Source organism: Staurois parvus, unplaced genomic scaffold (genome assembly GCF_062004578.1).
Source record: "Staurois parvus isolate SC_StPar_1 unplaced genomic scaffold, SC_StPar_1.0 ptg000106l, whole genome shotgun sequence".
Lineage (NCBI taxonomy): Eukaryota > Metazoa > Chordata > Amphibia > Anura > Ranidae > Staurois > Staurois parvus.
In genome coordinates, this window is record NW_028317902.1 from 7,791,611 (window position 1) to 7,814,693 (window position 23,083).

Consider the following 23,083-nt stretch of genomic DNA (forward strand, 5'->3'; position numbering starts at 1 on the left):
GCTGCTCCACTGTATACTGACCACAGGTAGGCACTTGCTCAGCACTGCCTCCATTTACTGAATGCCTTATATTTTTTCAGTGTATACAAGATGTTTTCTGACTGAACAAGGCAAAGAGGAGAGGCAGGAATATCACAATCTCTACCTTATCCAGTCAGAGAAAGCCTTGTATTCATTGAAGATACCTGGAGTATAACAGCAATTACTGTACTAGCGCCAACTACTACAATGATTTCCAACTTCCACAATGGTCCCCCAGATATGGGATTTGCATACTTACATTGGTGTACGCTGTACCAACGAAACTATGCAATTAAGATCATACCTAGAGTTCAGCTTTAAGGAGGGGACTGGGGATTAATGTTTGCGATAATTAACCCTGTCTGTCCTGTGCTGTCCATTTTTCATTTGCAGTTGTAAACTAGATGTACAGGACTGTTTGTCCTAACAAAGATTACAGATTCCAAGACACACTGTTAATGCAAGAAAAAAAAAAAACAGCCTCACTTTGTTCCTTGTCTTCACATTGCAATCTATTCTAAGCAATAGACCCTGCGTATAATGTCCTATAGAAACCTGCTTCAGAAAAACAACTAGAAAGGTGAAATTCTTTAAAATGACTTTTAGGTTTGCCTTGTGAATGGGAACACATAACAAACATGCACTTTGGGTTTCTCACATGTGACTACAACATTGAAAATACACTTTAAAGAACAACTCCAAATTAGGAATTAAAGGATACGTTCACCTTTAAAAAAAATATATTTTTTTGCAGGTAAAAAATGTGCATTTACTAATTTTTTTTAGTAGCCTAAAAGCATTGCGGCAACAATCAGCAGATTGCTGGTGCCATGCAGGACTCCTGCAGACTGTCAGGGTCTTTGGGTGTTTGCTCGTACATCATACATGCAGGCAGTTTCACACTGACAGAAAGAATCAGTGAACTACCAGCACATTCCACAGTGCTGTAGTTCATTGAGAACTACAAGTGAACAGCCGCAAAGGATGCTGGTACTTGTAGTAGATTAATTCTCAGAACTATGTGAATGAATGACACGGCCGTGTGAGTGGAGTCCCGCATGGCCATGCTCTTTTCAAAAAGTGACAGCTAGTACGGGGATCTTCTCCCCATACTGCTGTCACAGGGAGAGAGGGAGAGGGAGAGATGTTACATGTTCCACTCTAAAAATGGATGGAACATGTAACAGGTTCCCAAACTGTAGGATTCTGCCACTTTGAAAAATGTTCAGGATTACTAGGGGTTAAGTCCAGCAAGGTTCATGCCACCACATGGACTTATCTCTTCAATTTACAACTGACATTTTTAAGGAATGCCTGGATGAAAGAAAGGTGAAAACGAGTATTTTATTTTAAAAATCCCTATTGTTTTTGATACACCATGTGCTAATAAACAAACTATATTAATTTAGGATTTGCATTTACTATAAGACTCTACTCTTACCCTGCCCGCATCATGTTGTGTTTTTAGTAGCCTCAGAAGCTGCTGCTTATAGCATTTATTCGACATATGCATTTGGCTGTATTGCTAAGTACAATGCAACACATCTCAACCAAAATCCATGCTATTCCGATGCTTTGATGTGTGCTGAGCTTGAACCTGAACCAGGGGCGGACTGACAACTCATGGGGCCCCCGGGCAATAGGGGATCATGGGGCCCCTGTGTCCTCATCCACACTCAAACCACACCCAAAGGTACCAGGGGCATCTCATGGTACCAGGGGCACCAGGGGCCCCTGGTACCAGGAGCATCTCATGGGGCCCCCTACTGACCCTGGGCCCTCGAGCAGTGCCCGAGTTCCCAAATGGTCAGTCCGCCCCTGACCTGAACTATACATTTTGAAACTTGATTTTAAGCAGCTACACTTAGCCGCTACAGACAAAATGTTGAAGTGTAGCTCAGGGCAGTTTGGTCTCTTAAATAACTGTTTATACCAGCCCTAGGCCAAACAACATGCATTTGGTCTACGCTATATGCTCCATATCTTTTTGGGAATCCAGTAAGACCAGGTCATGGTGCTTAGATCTCCTCTCACTACCCTTATGTATATGCAGAAGAGAAAAATAATAAACCAATCTTCAGTATTATGTCCTCAACTCAGCTTTGAAACCTTTACAGAACTATATTGTGAGATCCTGGTAAATGAACAGTATGTCATCTTGTTTTCTTGGGAATACATGGACTATATCTGAAACAAAATCCCAAAAACAATTCATGTAGAATATTTCTATAGAAAGGAAAAAGAAGTAACCTTACCATAAGGATGCATGTGGTCTCCTGGCATCTGTGGTGGAGTGAGGCCTTGCTGGAATGGGTCTGTACTGTACATGTTCTGTTCCACAGACAGTAGTTGTTGTTGAGGAAGAGATGTGAACACATTCATGATTCCTTCAATACTGGAGTTACTTGAACTGTGTGTTTGAGCTGTAAGGCATTAAGAAGTCATTGTAATTTTAATGTATACATATACTAAATGTGGACAGAAAAGAAAAACTTCAAACTCCAGGACTGAAGCTGGTCCTAGGACCAGCACAAGTTAAAACTAATTGTATGTTAATTCCTACATGGGATAAACCTATCCCTTCTACAAATGCTAGTTTCCTGACTCTGGCTGACTTCAGGACCTTGAGATCACAGACCTGGAACAACCAAGCAAAAGATGAAAAATGTCCTTATCTCTACACCTGTTCCTGGTTAGTTGCTCAAAGTACTGAAGCCAAAGCTTAAATTGTATGTAAACCCGAAGAACAAATTTCTCTTATATGACATCTTTTTCTCTGTTAAATATACACCTGTTTATATATACACGTTTTTGCTGTATACCGTACATTCAATGCTCTCTTTATGGACTGCAGAGCACTTTTAGCCGGTGTTATGGAGATCAAGAGAGGGGGAGGTGTTCTGTCACTTCCTGTTCTAGGGTGACAATGTGGTGGCAACTTTGGGAATACCAGGTAAATTCTGGAAATTAACTTGAGGATAACAAACCTTTTATTTAACCAGCACTGGTTGAAACTTAGCCATACTCATGTCTGCAAAGTCTCAACAGTTACGTCACAATGCATATTTTTCCTCTTTCACTTTCTGTACATTCAAAAGACTTTCTAAACTGTGCACAATATAGCCTTGAATACCAGCTACAGATAAGGATACCAGCTACAAGCTGGAGCACATTACTTCACAGGAAATAAGGGAGGGGGGAAGTGAGCTGATGACCTTGCTTTTGCAAATACAGGCTACTAGGATTAATAAAGTTTAAAGGGAAACTCTGCAATATATGGGTGCTGCCACAACAATACTGCTCCTCCATTGACAGAGCACAGTGAGTGAGTACTGTCACCCAAGTACTGGAAGTGTGTTAATGGTTTATTCACTAGGTGAAAAAAGCCTGAAAAAAGAAAACTAAAGCCGGCCATAGATGGCTCAGAAGGGTCCGGCCAAGATTCAAACCATCTATGGGCAGGCTGATTGTACCCAAGTCGTTTGTTGTACAACTTGGGTACAACCAGCATGTCAGATTTATACACGCGATTATTGTTACATTTTTGTTCTTGAGATTGGAAATATGACCACCAAAAAACTAGCAATTTCAGAAGTAGAGGTTTGCAATGACAGTCTACATATTTCTTCCATTACTGGTTTTCTATAGGAATGCAGTAAGTTAGAGGATAAGTTCACCTTTAAAACAAAAATAATAAATGCAGGTAAAAAAATGTGCATTTATTATTTTTGTCTACAGGAGCCTGGAAAGGATTGTACCAGTGATCAGTAGATCAAGCAGACCTGACAGAATATCTGCTTGCTGTATGGGATGTACAAGCAAGCAGATATACTGTCAGGAAGCTTCAATGAGCTACCACAGCACCATCTGGACTTGCAGTTCATTCATTCATGGCCGCACTGTTTTCAAATCTGACAGATAGTACAAGGAAACTTTTCTGTCGGGGGGGGCAACTGCGGCTATGGGAACATGTTACATGCTCCACCTTAAAAATGAACATGTAACATCTTATCCCTTAAGCATTTACACAACTTACTTGATGTGCCAGATATTAAAATACCAAGCATATTAGGATTCCTACCATATATGTTCTGAATAGATACACTCACTGGCCAGTTTATTAGGTACACCTGTTCAATTGCTTGGTAACACAAATTTGCTAATCAACCAATCACATGGCAGCAACTTAATGCATTTAGGTATGTAGACGTGGTAAAGACGACTTGCTGAAGTTCAAACTGAGCATCAGAATGGGGAAGAAAGGGGATTTAAGTGACTTTGAACGTGGCATGGTTGTTGGTGCCAGACGGACTGGTCTTAGTATTTCAAAAACTGCTGATCTACTGGGATTTTCATGCACAACAATATCTGGGGTTTACAGATAATGGTCCTAAAAAGAGAAAATATCAAGTGAGCAGCAGTTGTGTGGACAAAATGCCTTGTTGATGTCAGAGGTGAATGGGCAAACTGGTTGCTGTGACATGCGGATGGTAGGGTCAGAATTTGGCGTAAACAACATGAAAGCTTGGATCTATCCTGCATTGTATCAGCGGTTCAGGCTGGTGGTGGTGTAATGGTGTCGGGGATATTTTCTTGGCACTAGCAAGGTTTACCTAATAAAGTAGTCAATGAGTGTATATTGTTCTAATTGGGATTATTATTATTTATTATTATTTTACAGGATTTATATAGCGCCTACAGTTTGAGTCCTCTGGGAGTCCTGCTCTGAATCTTGCCATAGTTATCAGGAAAAGCTTGTCATAATGGAAATGTGATGATATAGTTGCACTCAGAATTAAACGTTCACCAAGCTAGCTAGACCTGCTATTTGTACCACTCATGTTCTTTGAGACTGCAAGCTAAACCTTTATTGACAATCTGCAATATTGTAACTATTCAACAATAAAGTACTGTATTTCAATCTTATATTGAATCTGTATCAATCAGGGGCGGACTGACCATTTGGAAACTGCCCAAGGGCCCGGGGTCAGTAGTGGGCCCCATGAGATGCCCCTGGTACCTTTTTCATAGGATTTTTTGAGTTTGGGCAAGGACACAGGGGCCCCATGATCCCTTATTGCCCGGGGGCCCCATGAGTTGTCAGTCCATCCCTGGTATCAATCATTTCATACTACTAGGATTATTCATTTGATATGTCCTATTTTAATTGTTGTCATAAAATGGTTGCAGGTATCCAGAATACGCATCCTTGGCTTCCAAAGTAAGCCTTTAAAAAATGCTGAGAAAACTTGTACAATCGCCCTTTCTGGGAGCACAACTTACTGAAGTTTATGTCTTTATGAGTAAGCATTATTAACAGCAAAAATATATATAACATATCATCTTAATAAACTGTATTTATAATTTAAAGAGAATACAATATATTTAATACACGAAAATATATGTAAACTGCATACTTTTTTTTATCCCCTTATCAAAATCCTAAACTCGCCCCTTGTATCCCTGATCACCTGATTGAACTGAATTGTACGTTTTTCTATTATAGAAAGCCTAGCAATGCTTTTGTAAAAGGAGACCCCTCTCCCTAATCTTTCCGGTAGGAGTGACAACAAATTTTCAGCAGCAGGAAAGCCTTGAGGGGCCAGTCCCTGACTCATTAAAGCGTGCATTGCCGGGAAGAATTGTTACCATACCTGCTGGTATCCGTGAAGGGTTTTGCTGATCTTGCTGCTGTTGCTGTTGCTGTTGTCTCCTTGCCAACTTCTTCATCTAAGTAAAGCACACAAGTGAGATTCTAGAAAATAAGCATGCTTGCATACTATTCTAGTAATTCATTCAGGTAATGTGCGCCATATAAATATCTAGTCCGGGAACTGCATTGTGTACTCTTTGCACAACTTCATAAAGAGAAACCATTTGTACTTGCATCAGAATAATAAAGATTTTCTGTGTATACAATATGCAGTTTCTACACTTTTTTCAAACAATTATCAAAGTGATATTACAATAAGTAGCAATGAGTAAATCTGTCCAGGTTCAGTTAGCCAAAAGTATGGCAAACATTGTTCAAAATTTAACAAACCTGAAGTTAGATGAGATTTGCTTTGAAGTCTCTGGGGAAGGGGGTCAAATCTTGTTAAACTGGCCATTTTTAGGGCTATTAGGCAAACTGCTATCAATAAAGGCACTACTATGGGGGACATGTACCAATGTACGAAAAAAAAAGTGTTCAGTAGGGAGAGGGTCATTTTATGTGGCTTCAAGGGCAACATTGAAATGACAAAAATACTTTACAAAACATGCTTGTGGACATAAGCCAATTTTTTTTTCTAGATTTGGATAGTGAGATGGGGAATTTGAATTCCTGTCAAGTTTTTAATGATGTCTGTAACTCTATTAGAGACATTTACCCTTCCTTGCTTCCCAGCTCTTCCCCCAGCTTCTTCCCAGAAGCAACACAAGGTAAGGGGGTGCACTGTGATGTAAAGAAAAAAGGTGGGGGACCCATGACTTCTGATGGTGAGGGCTCTTGACATCTTATGTAAGGGGGGCTGGGGTGCTCTGGATATCTAGTTTTACAGACACAACCAGCCCTTTGTGGGCAACCATAATGCTGATGTGGCCCGCAATGAAATTGAGTTTGACATCCCTGCATTAAGCTGTTAGTTCCCTGTGGTTTAAGGAGATGTTAATGGTATGATGTTGTCTGCAAAGCACAGTCTACAAATGTAGAGCACTGAATACATGAGTGAAATAAGTCACTATGTATATAATCAATATTCTATACCAAATACTGCAGCCCTTAGAAGATGTAAAGCTTCCAACGTATCACTGTAATATATGGCATTGATTACATAGGTCTGCTTGGTGTCTCACCTTTGCTCGTTGATTTTGGAACCAGACTTGTACCACACGAACACTAAGACCAGTTTCTGCCGCAAGTGTCTCTCTCACCTTAACCAAAGGAAACAGATAATTGTTCAGCTTTCAGATTTGGGTGAGACAAATTGGATGGCAGTCAGGCAAGCATACACCACCTCATCCAAAATGGTGTTTTAAAAAAAAAACATTATTATAGAAATGCATAAATCTCTAATGCCAGAGGTACAATATGGGGTTGATTTACTAAACCTGGAGTGTGCAAAATCTGGTGCAGCTGTGCATGGTAGCCAATCAACTTCTAACTTCAGCTTGTTCAATTAGGCTTTGAGAAAAAAACCTGAAAGCGATTGGTTTCTATGCAGAACTGAACCAGATTTTGCACTCTCCAGTTTTAGTAACTCAGGTGTCCGTTTATGACAAAGAGAATAGCTGCGATTCCGAGGATCGCAGATATTCTCTGGTCATTCACAGTTTATGACACTCAGGAGATCAGTGGAGAACTGTTCAGCTCTTCACTGAAGATCTGTGTTCTCCCTCCAGATTTTCCAGCCCAGAGCCGGCGAATCAGAGGAACCGCAAACTATGCAACTATAATTTACCTCTGCTTAGTAAACTGATCCTTTACTATAATCTCGGGAGATTATAGTAAAATCAGCCGTTTTCTACCATTTGTAGACCGTTCTCCAGCGTTTGGAGACCGTTCTCCCTTCGTTCGGAGAACTGCTTCATAAAAGGCATTCACAGGAGAACTGTGTTCTCCGAGAATGCCGGAGAAATGAGCAGCGATCATTTATCCCTGGTTCATAAACGGACACCTTCATCCCCTATGAACCATAGCAAATGAGAGATCTTTTTTTTTCTGAAGTCCATTTTTTTTCTGCAATCTGAGGTCACCACAATGTGGTGTATTGCCTAAGTATGCTATTTTAAATATAAAGTCAGTGGCAGTAAAAGTGATACTTTAGTTATAGCCAGGTGTTAGGGAATTTTATCACATGCTGTTCTCTTTTATTTGTGAGAAGGTCCCTACACCTGATATCCATAGGACTTTCTGCCTGAGAAGGTCATAACAAGAAGATACAGGAGTTTCCAAAAGACATGAGCTAGTAGGCTATTCAGCCAACCAGCTTGCACCCATAATTAAAACAGCAGTTTTGGCTGGCTGATTGTATATTTTTAATGAATAATTTGGGTTCATGTATTAAAAATACTAAAGCGTATTTTTTTTCTGCCATCCTGGAGTCAATACGTGAATGAGTTTATCAGGAAGTAGTAATAGAACAAAAGTTTTGTGATTGTAGAATATGTCAAATCTAGGTAAGGTGTGCTCTTTGCAAGCCCTGAGATATGGAGTGTTCCATTAAACAGCAATATTCACCAATCATTTCAAAGTGAAGATAGAATAAATATATTAAATTTCTGTGCAAAAGTTAAAATTATGTTACACAAACCTTCATGTTTTAATGATTTCAATGCATAGGCAAGGTGCATATAGACTTTTGAACTCCAGGCGTTCTTAGAGAGATAGGTAGGGCTTTTTGGCAGAAGAGATATGCAAAGCCTCTTCTGCCAAAAAAAGTCTTCCTCTTTCCCCAAGCCAGGGGCGGACTGACCATTTGGAAACTCGGGCACTGCCCAAGGGCCTGGGGTCAGTAGGGGGCCCCATGAGATGCCCCTGGTACCTTTTTCATAGGTTTTTTTGAGTTTGGGCAAGGACACAGGGGACCCATGATCCCCTATTGCCCAGGGGCCCCATGAGTTGTCAGTCCGTCCCTGCCCCTAGCATTTTTTTTTTACTGTGTACACTGTACAGTGCATGCATTTTACAGTATACACTCTCTGTACCCTCATTCTAGGCACTTTAAAGATGGGGCAGGTGCTGGGGAACAGATAAGTCCTGTGTGCATGCCCAATGGCCAAAGAGAATCGCTTCCGGACCAAGACAAATAGGCAGCAGAGAGGATAGTAGCAGGGGGTGCAGATGTGACAGATGCCTGAAATAGTACTGTAAATGCTATAACCTGCAAACATATTTGCTCTAATCTGCAAGTATGCTGTATATGCTACAGATTATGGCAAAAAGTGTACCACCACCAATGAAGTTTAATTTTGCTAGAAAGTTAACCTGTGCCAAAATCATACACACTAAAGTATTGCCATATTCCAAACAAGCAGTAAAAGCACTTTAAAAGGAGCCCTCATTCATCCCTGTATCTAAAAGCATTGTGGAGAAATTTTATTTTCAAAGCACACAACACATTGTTGAAATCTTAGTTGTTTCCTTATTACTTTCTGTTGCATTAGAATCTTAGGCGTTTACAAGACCTGCACTTTAACTAAAAAAAATTCCCCTAAAGTGCAATCTCTTGGAATAAGGATGTGTTTTCTAGCTGATGGGTCGTTTAGCCTGGTATTGATATGAAGGAAAAAAAATATAAGCAAAAACAGATTTTCTCTAAGTTGTTCCTATTTTATTATGGTTATCAAAAAAAGTGCTCCATCTAAAGGGTTAGTTCACCTTTACAGAATAAAATGTAAAAGTGAAGTAGCATCGTACACCCACCACCCCCCTCCAGGTCCCTGCTGTACTTACCGCCGGTAATCCTGGCAATCCTAAATTATCAGGGCTCCTTAAATTGGTTCAATGTTCTGGGGATTTGAGAATTTTGCTCTTCTCTCTCTTCTATACACAGAGCTTCCGGGACAGACCAGATCACTGACAACAGAAGCTCTGACAGTTCAGGATTGCCAGGGATACAGCGGGGAACGGGGAGGGGGGTTGGTTTGAGGGTTTACAGTGTGTTAGTTCACCTTCACATTTTTTCTGTAAAGGTGAACAAACCCTTTAAGGGTACGTTCTCATACTCCAGGTCTATTCACATCACCGTGCTTTGCTTCCCAATGCAACAGAGATCACCCAGGTTTCAATGGTTTCTTGTTTCCTCTGATGGTCCCAGGCACCACTGTCCAACACTTCAAGTAAGCTTGAATATATATATACTTATATATATAACTCAATATCTGTCACTATGGTCAAACCAAAGTAAATGTGTGGTTTACTGTCATACTAAGGAAGACAGAGTATCTGCTCACCTTTCTGCATGGCTTGGAGGAGACCTCAAATGACGCTTTAAAGGCTCTACGCTGCTGTGTTGTCAGAATGGTTCTGGGTCTCTTAGGCCTTTTCTGATCTTTGCCATCTTCTCCTTTGCTGTCTTCAAATTTTCCGCCATCTTCATCATCATCACTTTTACCTGATGGTAAGTGAAAAGACAATACAAACTCAAAAGAACTGTTTTTGGCACAAGGCTCCCAGCTCATGGAATGCTGTCCTACACTATCCCCACATTAACTCTCCTGTAGTCCTACCACTAACACTCAAGCTATCCTTCTATGTAACAATAACCATCCTTTATTCAAAACGTGCTCTTCATTTGCATACTCACCTCTCTTGTATGGGAATCCTCTGTGCTGAAGACTAACCTTTCCATAGAAAAGACAATCTTCCTGCTTTCATTTGTGCTCTAACCATAAATAATTTGCATGTCTATACCAATTTCTTCAAGCAAGGAATACAAATCTTATTTTTTTATTTATTAGGAAACAATGATTTTACATGGGATGTAGTTTCTACAAGTATGGTAAGGAATTTACAATATTAATTGAACTGTTATATGACCTGTTCTAATAACAATTTTCTCTGTTCCAAAACAATCAATCTGAATAAAATTTTCATTCTGCAACTGTACTTTCCACTGCAGGCTTAAATCTAATTGGTGGCTGTGAAGGTATTCAGAATACTTTGTGAAACGATACGTTAAATTGAATTTGAAACCCAGTTTTGGATAGAGTAGAGATTATTTTAACCCCTGTTCATTTTTTAGTTTGCGGTCTGTGTCCCATTAAGGAGATATCCCCTCACTTCTTTCCCTGCAGAAGAAGACCAGGAATTGAGAGGAATTCTCTCCAGAATGAGAAAAAATAGTCAGTTATAACCAGGGGCGGACTGACAACTCATGGGGCCCCCGGGCAATAGGAGATCATGGGGCCCCTATGTCCTTGCCCAAACTCAAAAAAGCCAATGAAAAAGGTACCAGGGGCATCTCATGGGGCCCCCTACTGACCGCGGCCCCTCGGGCAGTGCCCGAGTTTCCAAATGGTCAGTCCGCCCCTGGTTGTAACTGAAACAGGTTTACCCATTTAAAAAGATTTCCCTTTGTTCCTGTTTTGTTGACCAAAGTAAAATGTCCATCACCTTCTGTCCCTATTACAATAGTCAGGAGTGAATCCTCTTAGCATGAGTATAGACAGTAATAAAGAACTTAAAATGGAATTTTAATACTTTCTATCTATGTACAAAAACTAAAAAGAAACTACTTTAAAACATTTTGGAATAGAAGGTGATGATTGTCATGAGCCTCATTTGTGGCGAGAGTTCCCATATGGAAGAAAAATATATTTGAAATATATTTTTAAAATATATTGACATATATTTGAAATGCTACAATTTTGGCCATATTCCATATATTTAAAAAAATAAATAAATAAATTATATATATATATATATATATATATATATATATATATATATATATATATATATATGTGCTGCATATGTTGAAATGCGTTTTTATTACAAAATATATGAAAAATATTTTTAAAAATACATTTCAAATATATTATATTTCTTTAAAAATACAATTTAAATCTACATTTTTGGAATGCATTTACAAATATATGTAAAAATATATGTTAAAATTACTTTTTTATATGTTAAGAAAAATCTGAAGAATATATTTTAAAAATATATTTAAAAAAATATTTTTCATATATTTTTTATTATATAAAAAACGAATTTCAACATGCAGTGTATATATATATATATATATATATATATATATATATATATATATATTTTTTTTTTTTTTAATATTGAATATGGCCAAAATTGTAGCATTTCAAATAAATGTCAATATATTTGGGAAGAATGTTTTTAAAACATCTCAAATATATTTTTCTTCCATATGGGTTATAATTAGAATTTTCCATTTTCAGCCTTGCACAGGAAAAATAACAATTGCAATCAGATGTCTTCCTTTAGACTATTTGAAAAATAAATAATTTGCATAATAAAAAAGACATCATTTTTCTTTCAAACACTTTTATAAATAATGATCATTATTTTTGCTGCTGTGATTTTTTCTTTCTTTCTTTAATATGCTTTTATAGAGCTTCATGTGGTATAAAAAAAGATAACCCAGTCAATACTCTGTAGCTGGTCATATTCTCATCTTTTGATTAATTGTGAAGATATAGAAACACATCGGTATGTTTCCTGCTTTACCAACCACAGAGGCATCTCCCATCCATGTTTGAGTTGTATAAAGCAGTATCATAAAACAAGAGGGTGCAGTTCCACCCGAAAGCATGAGAAACTGTTACCACTCTTCCTAATACTTTGTTTAAGATAGATTTTGTAGATGTTCTTGCTTTTTGCACCCCCTAGAGATGTAGAGCAAAGGATGTGCTAGCTGTTTGCTTAGGCTTTAGCAATCTGCCTATATATGAGAACTTGGATGGATCTATAGGCAGCCTACAGCAGCCAACTGAATTCCAGCTAGGGCATGTACAGTACTGTACCTAGCCAGGTAGGAGGTGGATATGTAGACAAAGCAAGAGCACCACACAGCCCTGCCACCTAGGGCAATGAAGCGTTTAATCCAAGGTCTACATGTTTCATTACTAAAGTGGTGGGATGGATAAAGGGGGGCTTTGGGGGAAAACATTATAATGTCAGTTTCACCAGTCCCCCTTTAAGCTGACTATGCAAGCTACAGAAATGGATTTCAGTACATGAGCTAAATATTTATTTTAAAGCTAGACATTTCCTTATTGTGTTGTTTAAATACTTCTTTCAAACATATTTCTTAAGGGACTGATTTAAAATGTGAGGCTTATCTGCAAAACTAATGAATATTTTAGTTCTTAAACTACCTGTAATGGAACATAAATTATTAATAACACTTTTTCTAGCTTTCCATTACAGCCAATTTGGAAAGGAAATGATCGCGGAATTAAAAGAGCAAATTCATAAGCCCACAGGACTTGATTTAGAACATAGTACAGTACTGTAAATATCCTCTTAATTAATAACCAAATAGGAGATAATCAGCACAGGGTTTTCCTATTATGGTCAGAATTAGATTATTTTTAAAGGGAGCCTGTCAGAACAAATTCCTCCTATTGCCAGCTCTGGGATAGGCCCATTACTCTGCAATATGCTACACAGGAGTGTACTGCTCCTGAACTAGTACAGTGACCAGGAATTGGTCTATTGAAACCTCTAGCAGTGGCTGAGGACCTTGGATGTGGCAGGCAAAAATCTTTTTCTTGAAAATTGATCATAGGACAGGCTTTAAACTATTATTATTTAACAGTTAAATAACATTGAATAGGTTCAATATTATTTAACCTGTACCTAAGCCATCACTAGGTTCCTCACTTGTACTAAACCTCACCCCAATTCGTGCTGCTTACTTACCTCTGTTGCAGCCTGCTCAGGTGTGTACATCCCTATTGATGAAATTCATTCCACCAGGGCAGTACAGAAAAGATATGCAATTTTGATATACAATCCCAAGTTTATGGTGCACAAATCAGTGAGAATTTTGTTGGCAAGAATGTAAACACCAAAGTGAGCCATGGCTGTGCAGAGGTAAATAAGAAGCTGGAGTGTATGTGTGTGTCAAGCGAGGGGGTTAAATGCCATGTGGGACATGTAACAATGCAAAAAATGTTTTTTTTTTGTTTTTGTTTTTTTGTACCTGCTGTGGAGAGAAGGTTGTTAATGTGATTTAAAGGGCAACACTAAAAATACACAAATCCTTTAAATCACATGCTTGGGGGGTGCCATGATTAAATAATGCCATAAATGTGCATGTGAAAATGCAAATGCAATAAGTTGTACTCCTTTAAAAGTGACATTTTGTGTTTACAAACTGTGGCCAGGGATCTGTCATTAAGCAGTGGTAACACTACCGCCTCTAAATATCAGACCGTCCCAGCTTCCATATGTACACAAACCCATAGATCTGTCCTTTAGTGGTGCTATCACTACCATCTCTAAATGACAGATATCCACCAGTTCATTATCATAGTTGGTCAATAACATTACCCAGTATTCCACCAGCTTTTGTATGTAAGAAAGCCAGCAGGGATCCTGGGTTTCTGTCATTTGCAACATGAGTAGTGGAAGGTTAAGATGGTCAGGCATTGCAGATCTAAGGGGCAACATCGACGGGATTCACTCATTGTGATTGATATTGATCTACATTACTGGACAATATGGTTGATCTTGGATTTACATTGGGGAACATTTTTTTTTTATAATAAAGGATGTTTTTCACATTATATGTGTTTTCTATTTATATTTTTTTGTGAATGAGTAACAAGGGGTACTATTTATGGAGCAGCATCTGTGAGCCCCCAGAAGGGGACTTCCAGATAACAAAGTCCCCAAAGAATCCCACATCCCTTTTGGGGAACAGGATGTGGCGATAGTATATAAGGGGATGAGGTGTCTTTCGATAGGGAGAGCATTTCCATTCCCTTGGCATGGTGAAGTTTGGCATGGTTTAGGAAGGGAGGTGCACACTTGTTGCCCACTACTTTCCTTGCCAGCCAGGCTGCATTGCTGCATAAGGATCTTCTATGAACCTTTAAAGGGTCTCCATGTGTTTAATGTTTTCTCTTAAAGAGATTTATTGGAATTTAAAAGAATGGCTTCTGGCTGTGTCAGCCAAAGGTTCAGTCTGGTTGGCTAACTGGCCAAATCTGCCCATTTCTTTGGCCTGTTCAGCAAACTGGGAACGGCCAAGGTTCAGGTTAGACTCATGGATGGCCCAAAACACATTCCTTGTAGGGAGGTGAGAGGATGAGTAGAGGAACTGGGCCACACAGACAGTAATTAGATACTCCCAGAAGAGGGGAGGGCTATGACATACATGGAATTAACAAAAAAAATTAATACTGAAAGCATAAGAGCTGACTCCATTAAAGGTTAAGAAAAAATGTTTTGCTCAAGGTGGCGAATTAGAATTATTGCTTATTCTTGCCTAAAGATGAAAAGTCAAAACTACTATTGCCAACAACTTCATTCTCCTGCTAATTTCTTCCAGTTTTAATCCATCAGCCTCATAAAGTTTTAAGAAGTTAGTAGTTTAGTAAATCAAGTAATTTGAGATCACATAAAGTATTAAAATGGATAAATCTTTTACTATGAATGTTCTTATATATGGATTATAAGGGTAAAATAAAATATTTTTCTTCAGTAAGCTACTTAATATTGTATTCTGTATGTGCAATTAGAGCACTGTATCTACACATTGAAGGCCTGTCTATCAAAAGACCAACCAAGAAGTAAGACTGGAAATGAGCAAACAAGAGCCCACTGGGAGCTCTCCACACTATGACACCCTAATATCGCACAGCTTGTCACCACCTGCCAGAAAAGATCATATTCAAGTTGAATAATAGTAAAGAGCTCCTAAAACCAATGCAAATTCAACAAGGGGAGACTTTTTAATTAGTGAGAAATCTGCAGTCTTAAATGTCTTAGGCACTAGAAGGGATACTTAATTAAGCCTTAACCCTCTTCTCTTAGTCCTGCCTGAGAAGCCGAAACCATATTGTGCTTGGTGACCTTTACAGGAGCTGGTCTTGGATGGCTCTAGACAATTGTAAGGTCCATATAGTACAAAGGATGTTTATTATCACTATGAGATGAAGATGAAGAATAAGGGGCATCCTGAATAATGAAGCTGCACTTACCAATCTCTTTCTTTCCTTTCAAATCACTGCCTCTGTTGGTTCGGGAGAATTAGAAGAAGAAGCAGAGTTAGGGCACTTAATTGGAAATGGGGATGGTTTTTGAGTTGGTTCTGTTTACATAGGATTGAGTGCTTGAGTTGACAGAGGCTGTAATTGAAGTGTGAGCTTTGGAGATTAGCTGCAGCATATGGGATCTGTGGCTCTGCTCTCCTCCTTTCTACGTTTTCCAATAAAATTGGGTTTAACTTATGCTTCCCCTCTCTTACCCTCTTGTCTACAGAGAGCTCTTTCAAAGTTAGACATCAGAAGGATACAGAAGGCGATACAAAGCAAGAAAGACCAATCATGGAGAACGGAGAATGAAAATGATCATGAATAGCCAAATTCTAAACGGAGTCTGCAGAAAACTATAAACCTGTTGAACTAGCAAATATTTTATATATATATATATATATATATATATATATATATATATATATATATAAATTGTGCTGTTAAAGAACCGTATTTATGTATTGCACACATAGTCAGCTTGTAAAGTGCCATCATAAAACAAATCATATCATTTTAATTAGACTTGTATTGAATCTTCCTACTTGCATTTATTTTACCTAGTAGAATAATGTTTCGTAAGCTCTATCTAAGTTACTAGAATTGGTGAGAAGTGGCAATGAAAAAAAAAATTAAAGATGTAAACAACTTCTAACATACATAAAAGAAAATAACCATTAAACATGACAAAAAGCAGATTTTGTTTCCAACTGCTTACACCTAACACAAAATGTACACCCAGAAATGTAATAAGAAGCCACAAAGCCCAGGCCACATACAATTAAAGTTCCATGGCCAGTTTTGACTTAATAATAAAAAAAATAATACTAAGTAAAATGTGCTCTTTATAAAACGTACATTTTTTAAAAAGAAAAAATTCATAATATACACACTTTTATATGACCTATATGGGAAACTCTTTAAGAAGCTGATAAAAAGCAACCATAGCAATTCTTTTAAAAAATATGCTTTATTCTGTATAAAATGTGTTCTGGGCTTATAGCTGCCGAATAAGGTTGGGGAGCAGTTACAGTATGCTGTGCCCCATCATTTCATAGAAGACCCTTCATCTTCAACAGTAAAGTCAAAGTTTTAGGCTCACAACTATGTTATTTACTATTAAATACGTTAGTGAAATTATTAGAAATACTTTGATTTACAGTGCAGGAATTAACCATAAAATGTTGATAATAAATAAAAGTGTTCCTATTAAATGAAGATCAAGACAATTGATATGACAATTTTAAGTAAGGGCAGGATTTACCATAAGGTGCAGGCATTAGGTGACACAGGCAAATAGATTGGCTTCCCTGTATATTTATTGACAACACTCTTTTGTGTCTTCAGAAAGGAAGTGAGGGGAAAACGTGCTCAACAGTGAAACTGGCCAACATAATTTTTAACCGTACCACTTTATTGAAAACAAACAACAAAAAGTCCCTGGAGTTGCACTTTGTTTAACTTTGCACGAGACATACCTGAGTCAGAGGCCGCCGGGCTCACCAGGCTGAGCAGATCCCGTTCTCTTTCATAGTCACTTTTACAGAGAAGCTGTCCATCTTTCAGCACAAACTCATCACCTTTCTGAAGCTGCCTCTCACATACACAGCAGCAGAAGCAGGAGAGATGATAAACACTCTTTTGTGCCCTCATGACAAACTCACTGGGAGTGATGGTGTCTAGGCAGGACCCGCATTTTACTGCGAAGAGTCTATAAGGAAAAAAGAGAAAAAGTTCTAATATTGTACACATTAGGGCTGACAAATAATAATCAGGAGCATTTCCCATTACCTAGCCCTTTATTTATCCTTGTCAAAGCATATTACCATGATCTAATATTTTAGTTAGGCAAATGACCAGGCCATGAAATGCCTTATTTAGATGACGACAGCATAGGCTGTTGAGGTCATTGTCAGTCTATCATATGGTTCACAAAGTATACAAATTGTAGTACTTTACTTGGTAGCCTACCTAGCCATCCATGGCTCATGAAGTAATAGATACCTGATGTTAATATAATGGTTTGCTTACACTTAATGCTATTCAGATATGCAGTGCAATGTATTTCTACAGGGTAAAGTGAACTGAAAAGTCCCAGGACATGGCTCTGTACACACCAATGCATGTGTTGCCTATTTTAATGCATGTAATTTGCTGCATTCCTGATCATGGTAATACAGATCATGTACGCTTTAACCAGAACAGAATATGCTATGTTTAACCTAATTTGAAATATAGTTCAGAAAAAAAAATCCAAGGTGACCTGGAAGTTTGTTGAGTTGCCCAATACAAAGATATTACATCACCTGTTAGACTACTATGCACAGAAATATTTAGATAACCAGTCAAGCATGGGCATTTGTAATCCTCCACATGTTCACATTTAAATTGCAATGCTGCAACTAGGTTTACATTTACCACAAGCCACAGTAGGCTTGTAGCTATAGGCTACACAGGGAAAGAGTTGGCTTTTTCCTCTGCAATCATTGACCACATATTTGTTCCTCATCATTAGCAGAAATAATGGTCATCACATATTTACACAGACACAATATTCTAAGCCAGGCATACACCTGTAAAATAAGTAACTGTTCTGAGTAAATCAAGGTAATCCAAGCAGTGCAGAGTTTGTTTGGTCACTAAAGACTGTGTGCTGAATGGTTCAAGTGATAGAAATGCCAGGTTATTAAACCCCTGCCTAAACTTAGTGCCGACAGCAAAGACCTCAGGTTGCTTCATGCTGAAAATGAATTTACTTTTATGTAACCCTGAGAGTACCTTTGTTATATTACAACTTTTTAAATGTATGTTATCAGCACTGAGCATAGGCAATGGATAAGACAGCTTGTGTAGATGCTGAAACTTGTAAGGGACCTGGATTGGATGGCAGTTTGCGCAAATCATTCAGGTCCTGAACTGCTTTTTCTTAAAATAGAGCAACCATATATCTGCCTTTGGTCCACCATCTTGGGCACATTTCTCCCTGCCATAGGGCATCTCTCTGCATTCCTAGCTAGAGGCTCATTGTTCGAAATAATGTCCACTCCATTTGCATTTCTCAACAGTTCACTGCCTTCACCAACTTTTTCCAACAAACATCACATTTGACATACTGACAGCATATTGCAGTGCAGAACACTTTGTAGTTAATCATAACATCCTGATAGCAGTCATAGACAGTGTAAAGCACCATTTTCCTTAATGGAGCCATCTTCCCTACTCTTCAAGGAAGCACCAGCAAATTGGTTCAGCTCCCTTCTGGAATGCTCAGTTCTAGGCCCCAAGGCCTTACTACTCCAAGCCACAAACCCACAGCTGAGGATCAGGGATGGCAAGGTCCCTCCAGTTAGCATCCTGCTTGATCTCAAAATGTCCCATTCTCATTCTCTTGCACTGCTGGGCACTCTCACTTACTATTCCTGGGATATGCTCTTCATGGGCAGAACCAGGGTGTCCCGTTCTCATACCCCACTCTCCCGGGCCCCATCCACAGCTGGTATTATATGGGCCTTAGCTTCACCCATGACATCACTACAGGAGGGTCAAAACTAAAAGGGGCATGAACACCAGCCAACAAACTCAACCTATTTTTTCTAATAGGACAGGGAGAGAATATAGGCAAACAACCAAGCATTAATATAACAACAGCTTTCAAATAAGTCTTAACAATAATACATTTAGCTAATTGTTTTAAAATGTATAAATACCTGGAAATTGGTAAGTTAGACACTATTAATGTTTGTGTATATGCAGATGCCCAATAATATTTTAAGATAATAACGCTATCATCAATGTATCATGTTCAGATAAACAACAATTAATATTTAAAAGCTGAGATAGTCTAAAAGCTTATAAGGTCATAGAACCTATGGAAAATATTCAGTTGGTTAACCCTATTTTGGAGCATTAGAGTAAGATTGTTTTACTTTTTGGCATCAATCATTAGCATAGCCACTATTCAACCTGTCCCAGGAAACAGAGGGAAGGTAACAGATAACTATTGATACACTGCATAACTGCTCAACCTGTGGCTTGTGGGCCTTCAGAGCCTTCTGATGTGGCCCTTGACCTTGAACCAGGGAAGTGTACTTCTAATCTATCCTGCACACCAAAACTCCAGAATTCAGGAGTTTTGATTCACTTTCAGAAAGTGCACCACACCTGCAAGATATAATAGAAGTCTATGGCAAAGCCGAGCTAACCCACAAGAAAGCCGTAGGTGCACTGAGCTACATCTGCTATGCAGGTAAGCCGCAGAGCATCAGTGCTCAGGACAGTAAGGGCTTGGTTACATTTGCAGTTTGGGGGTGGTATAAAGCCATAGTTAAGATGTGTTTTTATCCCACAACCCTACCCCCGAGCACTAGGGTCAACAAGGTGAGAACAAAAGAACACCAGTAACCTCCTGCGCTCAGAGACCCAGGTCAGGAAAATTTGGACAGACCCCTGCTTCTCAGGAGTTATAATGCAATGGTATGTTATGTATATTTCTTTGTTACACATTTTAATACTTATTTATTTGTATGCGCTGTAAACAGGGATTTTAATCATGTATTTCCAATAAGTGCTATGAAAAATTATTATTCTATAAAAATTTTTATCCATCTATTTATATATCTATTTGGGCTAAGCATGCAGAACGTGACACCCCTCGGGAGGGAGGATTTTACATCATGTTAAGTTGGCCCTGAAGAAGAGCAGATCTCTCTTCGAAACATGTCAGCCATTTCTCTAGCGTCTTTCTTCAATCGGGACTCGCACAGAACTCTGGTTCCATTGACCAGTATTTGATATGACATGTTTGTGATTTTTTGGAATTTTTTGAGTATACATCTGTTTTATCCTTTAATAAATACGTTGTTGCTGAGGTAATGCACAAGGCTGGTGCACTTTTTTTTGTTCTTGCTTTGAGAACAAAGGAAGTCCGACCGGCTGCACTCCAAACAATCCACTTTATTGAACCAAGATAAAACCAATACAGACAATGGAAATACAGTGGGGGACTGCCAGGTAAACGTGTTTCACACCAAAGACAGTGCGTTATTCATTACCCAGGGTCATCAGGGGTCGCAATGGTGACCCCATCCCATGCTCCAGTGGGCCCATGTGGCCTCTCTGTCAAATTCTGTTTTACACTTGGACAGGAGGGGCGGCATATACAGGAACCAATCCTCTCCATTTTCCTGCTGCAACTGCTGATAGCCAGCTTTTCTTTCTTCAAACCCCCACCACCACCAACATTAAACTGCAGAAGGAAAAAGTTCAATATGCCATTCAAAATAAAAATTCAAAATTCTGAACCTGTTTGTTGTGGCCCACGACCAGTTATCAAATTTCTTAAGTGTCCCTTGCTCTTCAAAAGGTTGTGCACCGCTGCTGTATAAGCATTCTCCTTTTCCTTTTTATTTTGAAACTGTTTTGCATTATTAAAGTATGCCATTTTTGTAGTATGTTTTATTTGTGAATGCTCTGTCTTCTTCCGTATCTTTAAAGTCGTAAAAGTCAACTCCAGCCTAAATTAAAAACTGACTCTTTAGATGTACACAGAGAAAACTGTCTTATTGCAATGCTCAGTATTTCTATTTTTTCCCAGGCATTAATGTTCTGTACCAGTCTTCCTCACTCTTTTTTTCAATAATTTAATAGTCCTGGAATGTACCTGCTTAAAATGCTGGACCATCCACTTGCTGTTTCCCACATGCAAAATGTATTGAGAAAATGGCAATACTAAAATGTTTTTTACAGCCATCAATACATTTCAAACCAGCCTTGTACATTTGAATGTGATTTATGATACAGGAAGCAGAGAGAAGATGCACAGGCGTCAGAAAGTATACTCCTCCTGCTCTCCTCCTGATCATGTGAGGTGGTCTGTGTGCTGCTGCTAAAATGGATTACAAAGAACCAAGAATAACGTGAATTGATTGAATTACTGATGTAAGTGCAGCTACAGTGTGCTGGAATGTGTTGGTAGCTTGTTATTAGCTCACTGTTTGTGTTTGCTTATTTTTTAGTTTTGCACTTTAATGTAATGCATTTGTCCCTGATGCTTGAAACATGTTTATATATGAGGATATCTAGAGTATCTAACTTGCCCTCCGGAGGATTTTCCCGTCTTCCTGACCAGACCATTCTTTGCAATATGGCGTTGCATTAATTTAACTGACAATTGCGCAGTCATGCAACGTTGTACAAAAAATAAATTTATGTAATTTTTTCCCCACAAATAGAGCTTTCTTTTGGTAGTATTTGATCACCTCTGTGTTTTTTATTTTTTGCGCTATAAACAAAAAAAGACTGACAATTTTGAAAAAAAAAAACAATATTTTTGACGTTTTCCTATAAAACATATCTAATGAAAAATTTAAAAAATCAAATTTCGTCATAAATGTTGGCCAAAATGTATTCTGCTACATGTCTTTGCTAAAAAAAAAAATCCCAATACGAGTAAAATTAATTGATTGATGTGAAAGGTATAGCGTCTACAAATGGCGGTATATATACTGGAATTGTTTTTTTTTTATGCTAGTAATGGCGGTGATCAGAGACTTATAGCAGGACTGCGGCGGGCATTCTGACACTGGTTGGGAACTAACTGCCACTGACATCCCAAGTGACACTAATGCAGTGATCAGTGCTAATAAAAAGCTCTGACACTGTACTAATGACACTAAGCAGGAAGGATTAACTGTGTGCTGTGTGTGTTTTACTAGGGAGGCATGCTGCTTTGTATTTCTCTGCTTTGCAGAGAAATACAAAGCAGCATGTTCTTGCTGACAGGAGAGATACCTGTGTTGTTTACACACAGGTCAGCTTTACATGGCGATCGCCAGGTGCCAGCGGGGAATCTCCAGCTGGGACCTGGTCATTAACATACCTAGCTGCCAATGGCAGCGTGGGTAGGTTGAAGCGTGCTCTCCCTACCCAGAAATGCAAATCATGTATATATACGGGGTTTTGCGCAGCCCTGCTGCCCTGTAGCAGTATTTCTACTATAGGGCGGCAGGCAAGTGGTTAATACATGTTAACCCTCTGAATGTTGCTGGGCCTGGTAGTAGATCGTTGATTGCTGCAAAGCAGGATGCTGTTAGCACAGAGCTGCCTCAGTAGGCCATCTTAGTTTTGATTTGTTATAGTATTCAGGATTGTAACTTGTGCAAACGTTGAGAAAAAGACCAAGCAATGAGCATTGAAAGTTTTTCCAGCACTGGATGAATGCTGGGCACAAAGTGACCCTGACAACTATTAACATCCTCTGGTTACTAGGATATACTACACATACAGTAGGTGGTACTAGGCCTAGGCACCTTGGTCTTGAGTCACCAACACCACCATTATT

General features: G+C 38.7%; 1 protein-coding gene across 1 annotated transcript in view; it reads right to left on the reverse strand.

Moving 5' to 3' along the window:
• The window catches only part of LMX1A (LIM homeobox transcription factor 1 alpha), a 147,045-nt gene that overhangs the window by 3,069 nt on the left and 120,893 nt on the right, over positions 1 to 23,083 (reverse strand). The window contains exons 4-8 of the mRNA XM_089671575.1: positions 17,223 to 17,455; positions 9,958 to 10,118; positions 6,859 to 6,936; positions 5,676 to 5,751; positions 2,277 to 2,444 (exon numbers count right to left, since the gene is read on the reverse strand). Coding sequence (XP_089527701.1) covers positions 2,277 to 2,444; positions 5,676 to 5,751; positions 6,859 to 6,936; positions 9,958 to 10,118; positions 17,223 to 17,455 — 716 coding nt within the window. The remainder of the gene's footprint in view (positions 1 to 2,276; positions 2,445 to 5,675; positions 5,752 to 6,858; positions 6,937 to 9,957; positions 10,119 to 17,222; positions 17,456 to 23,083) is intronic.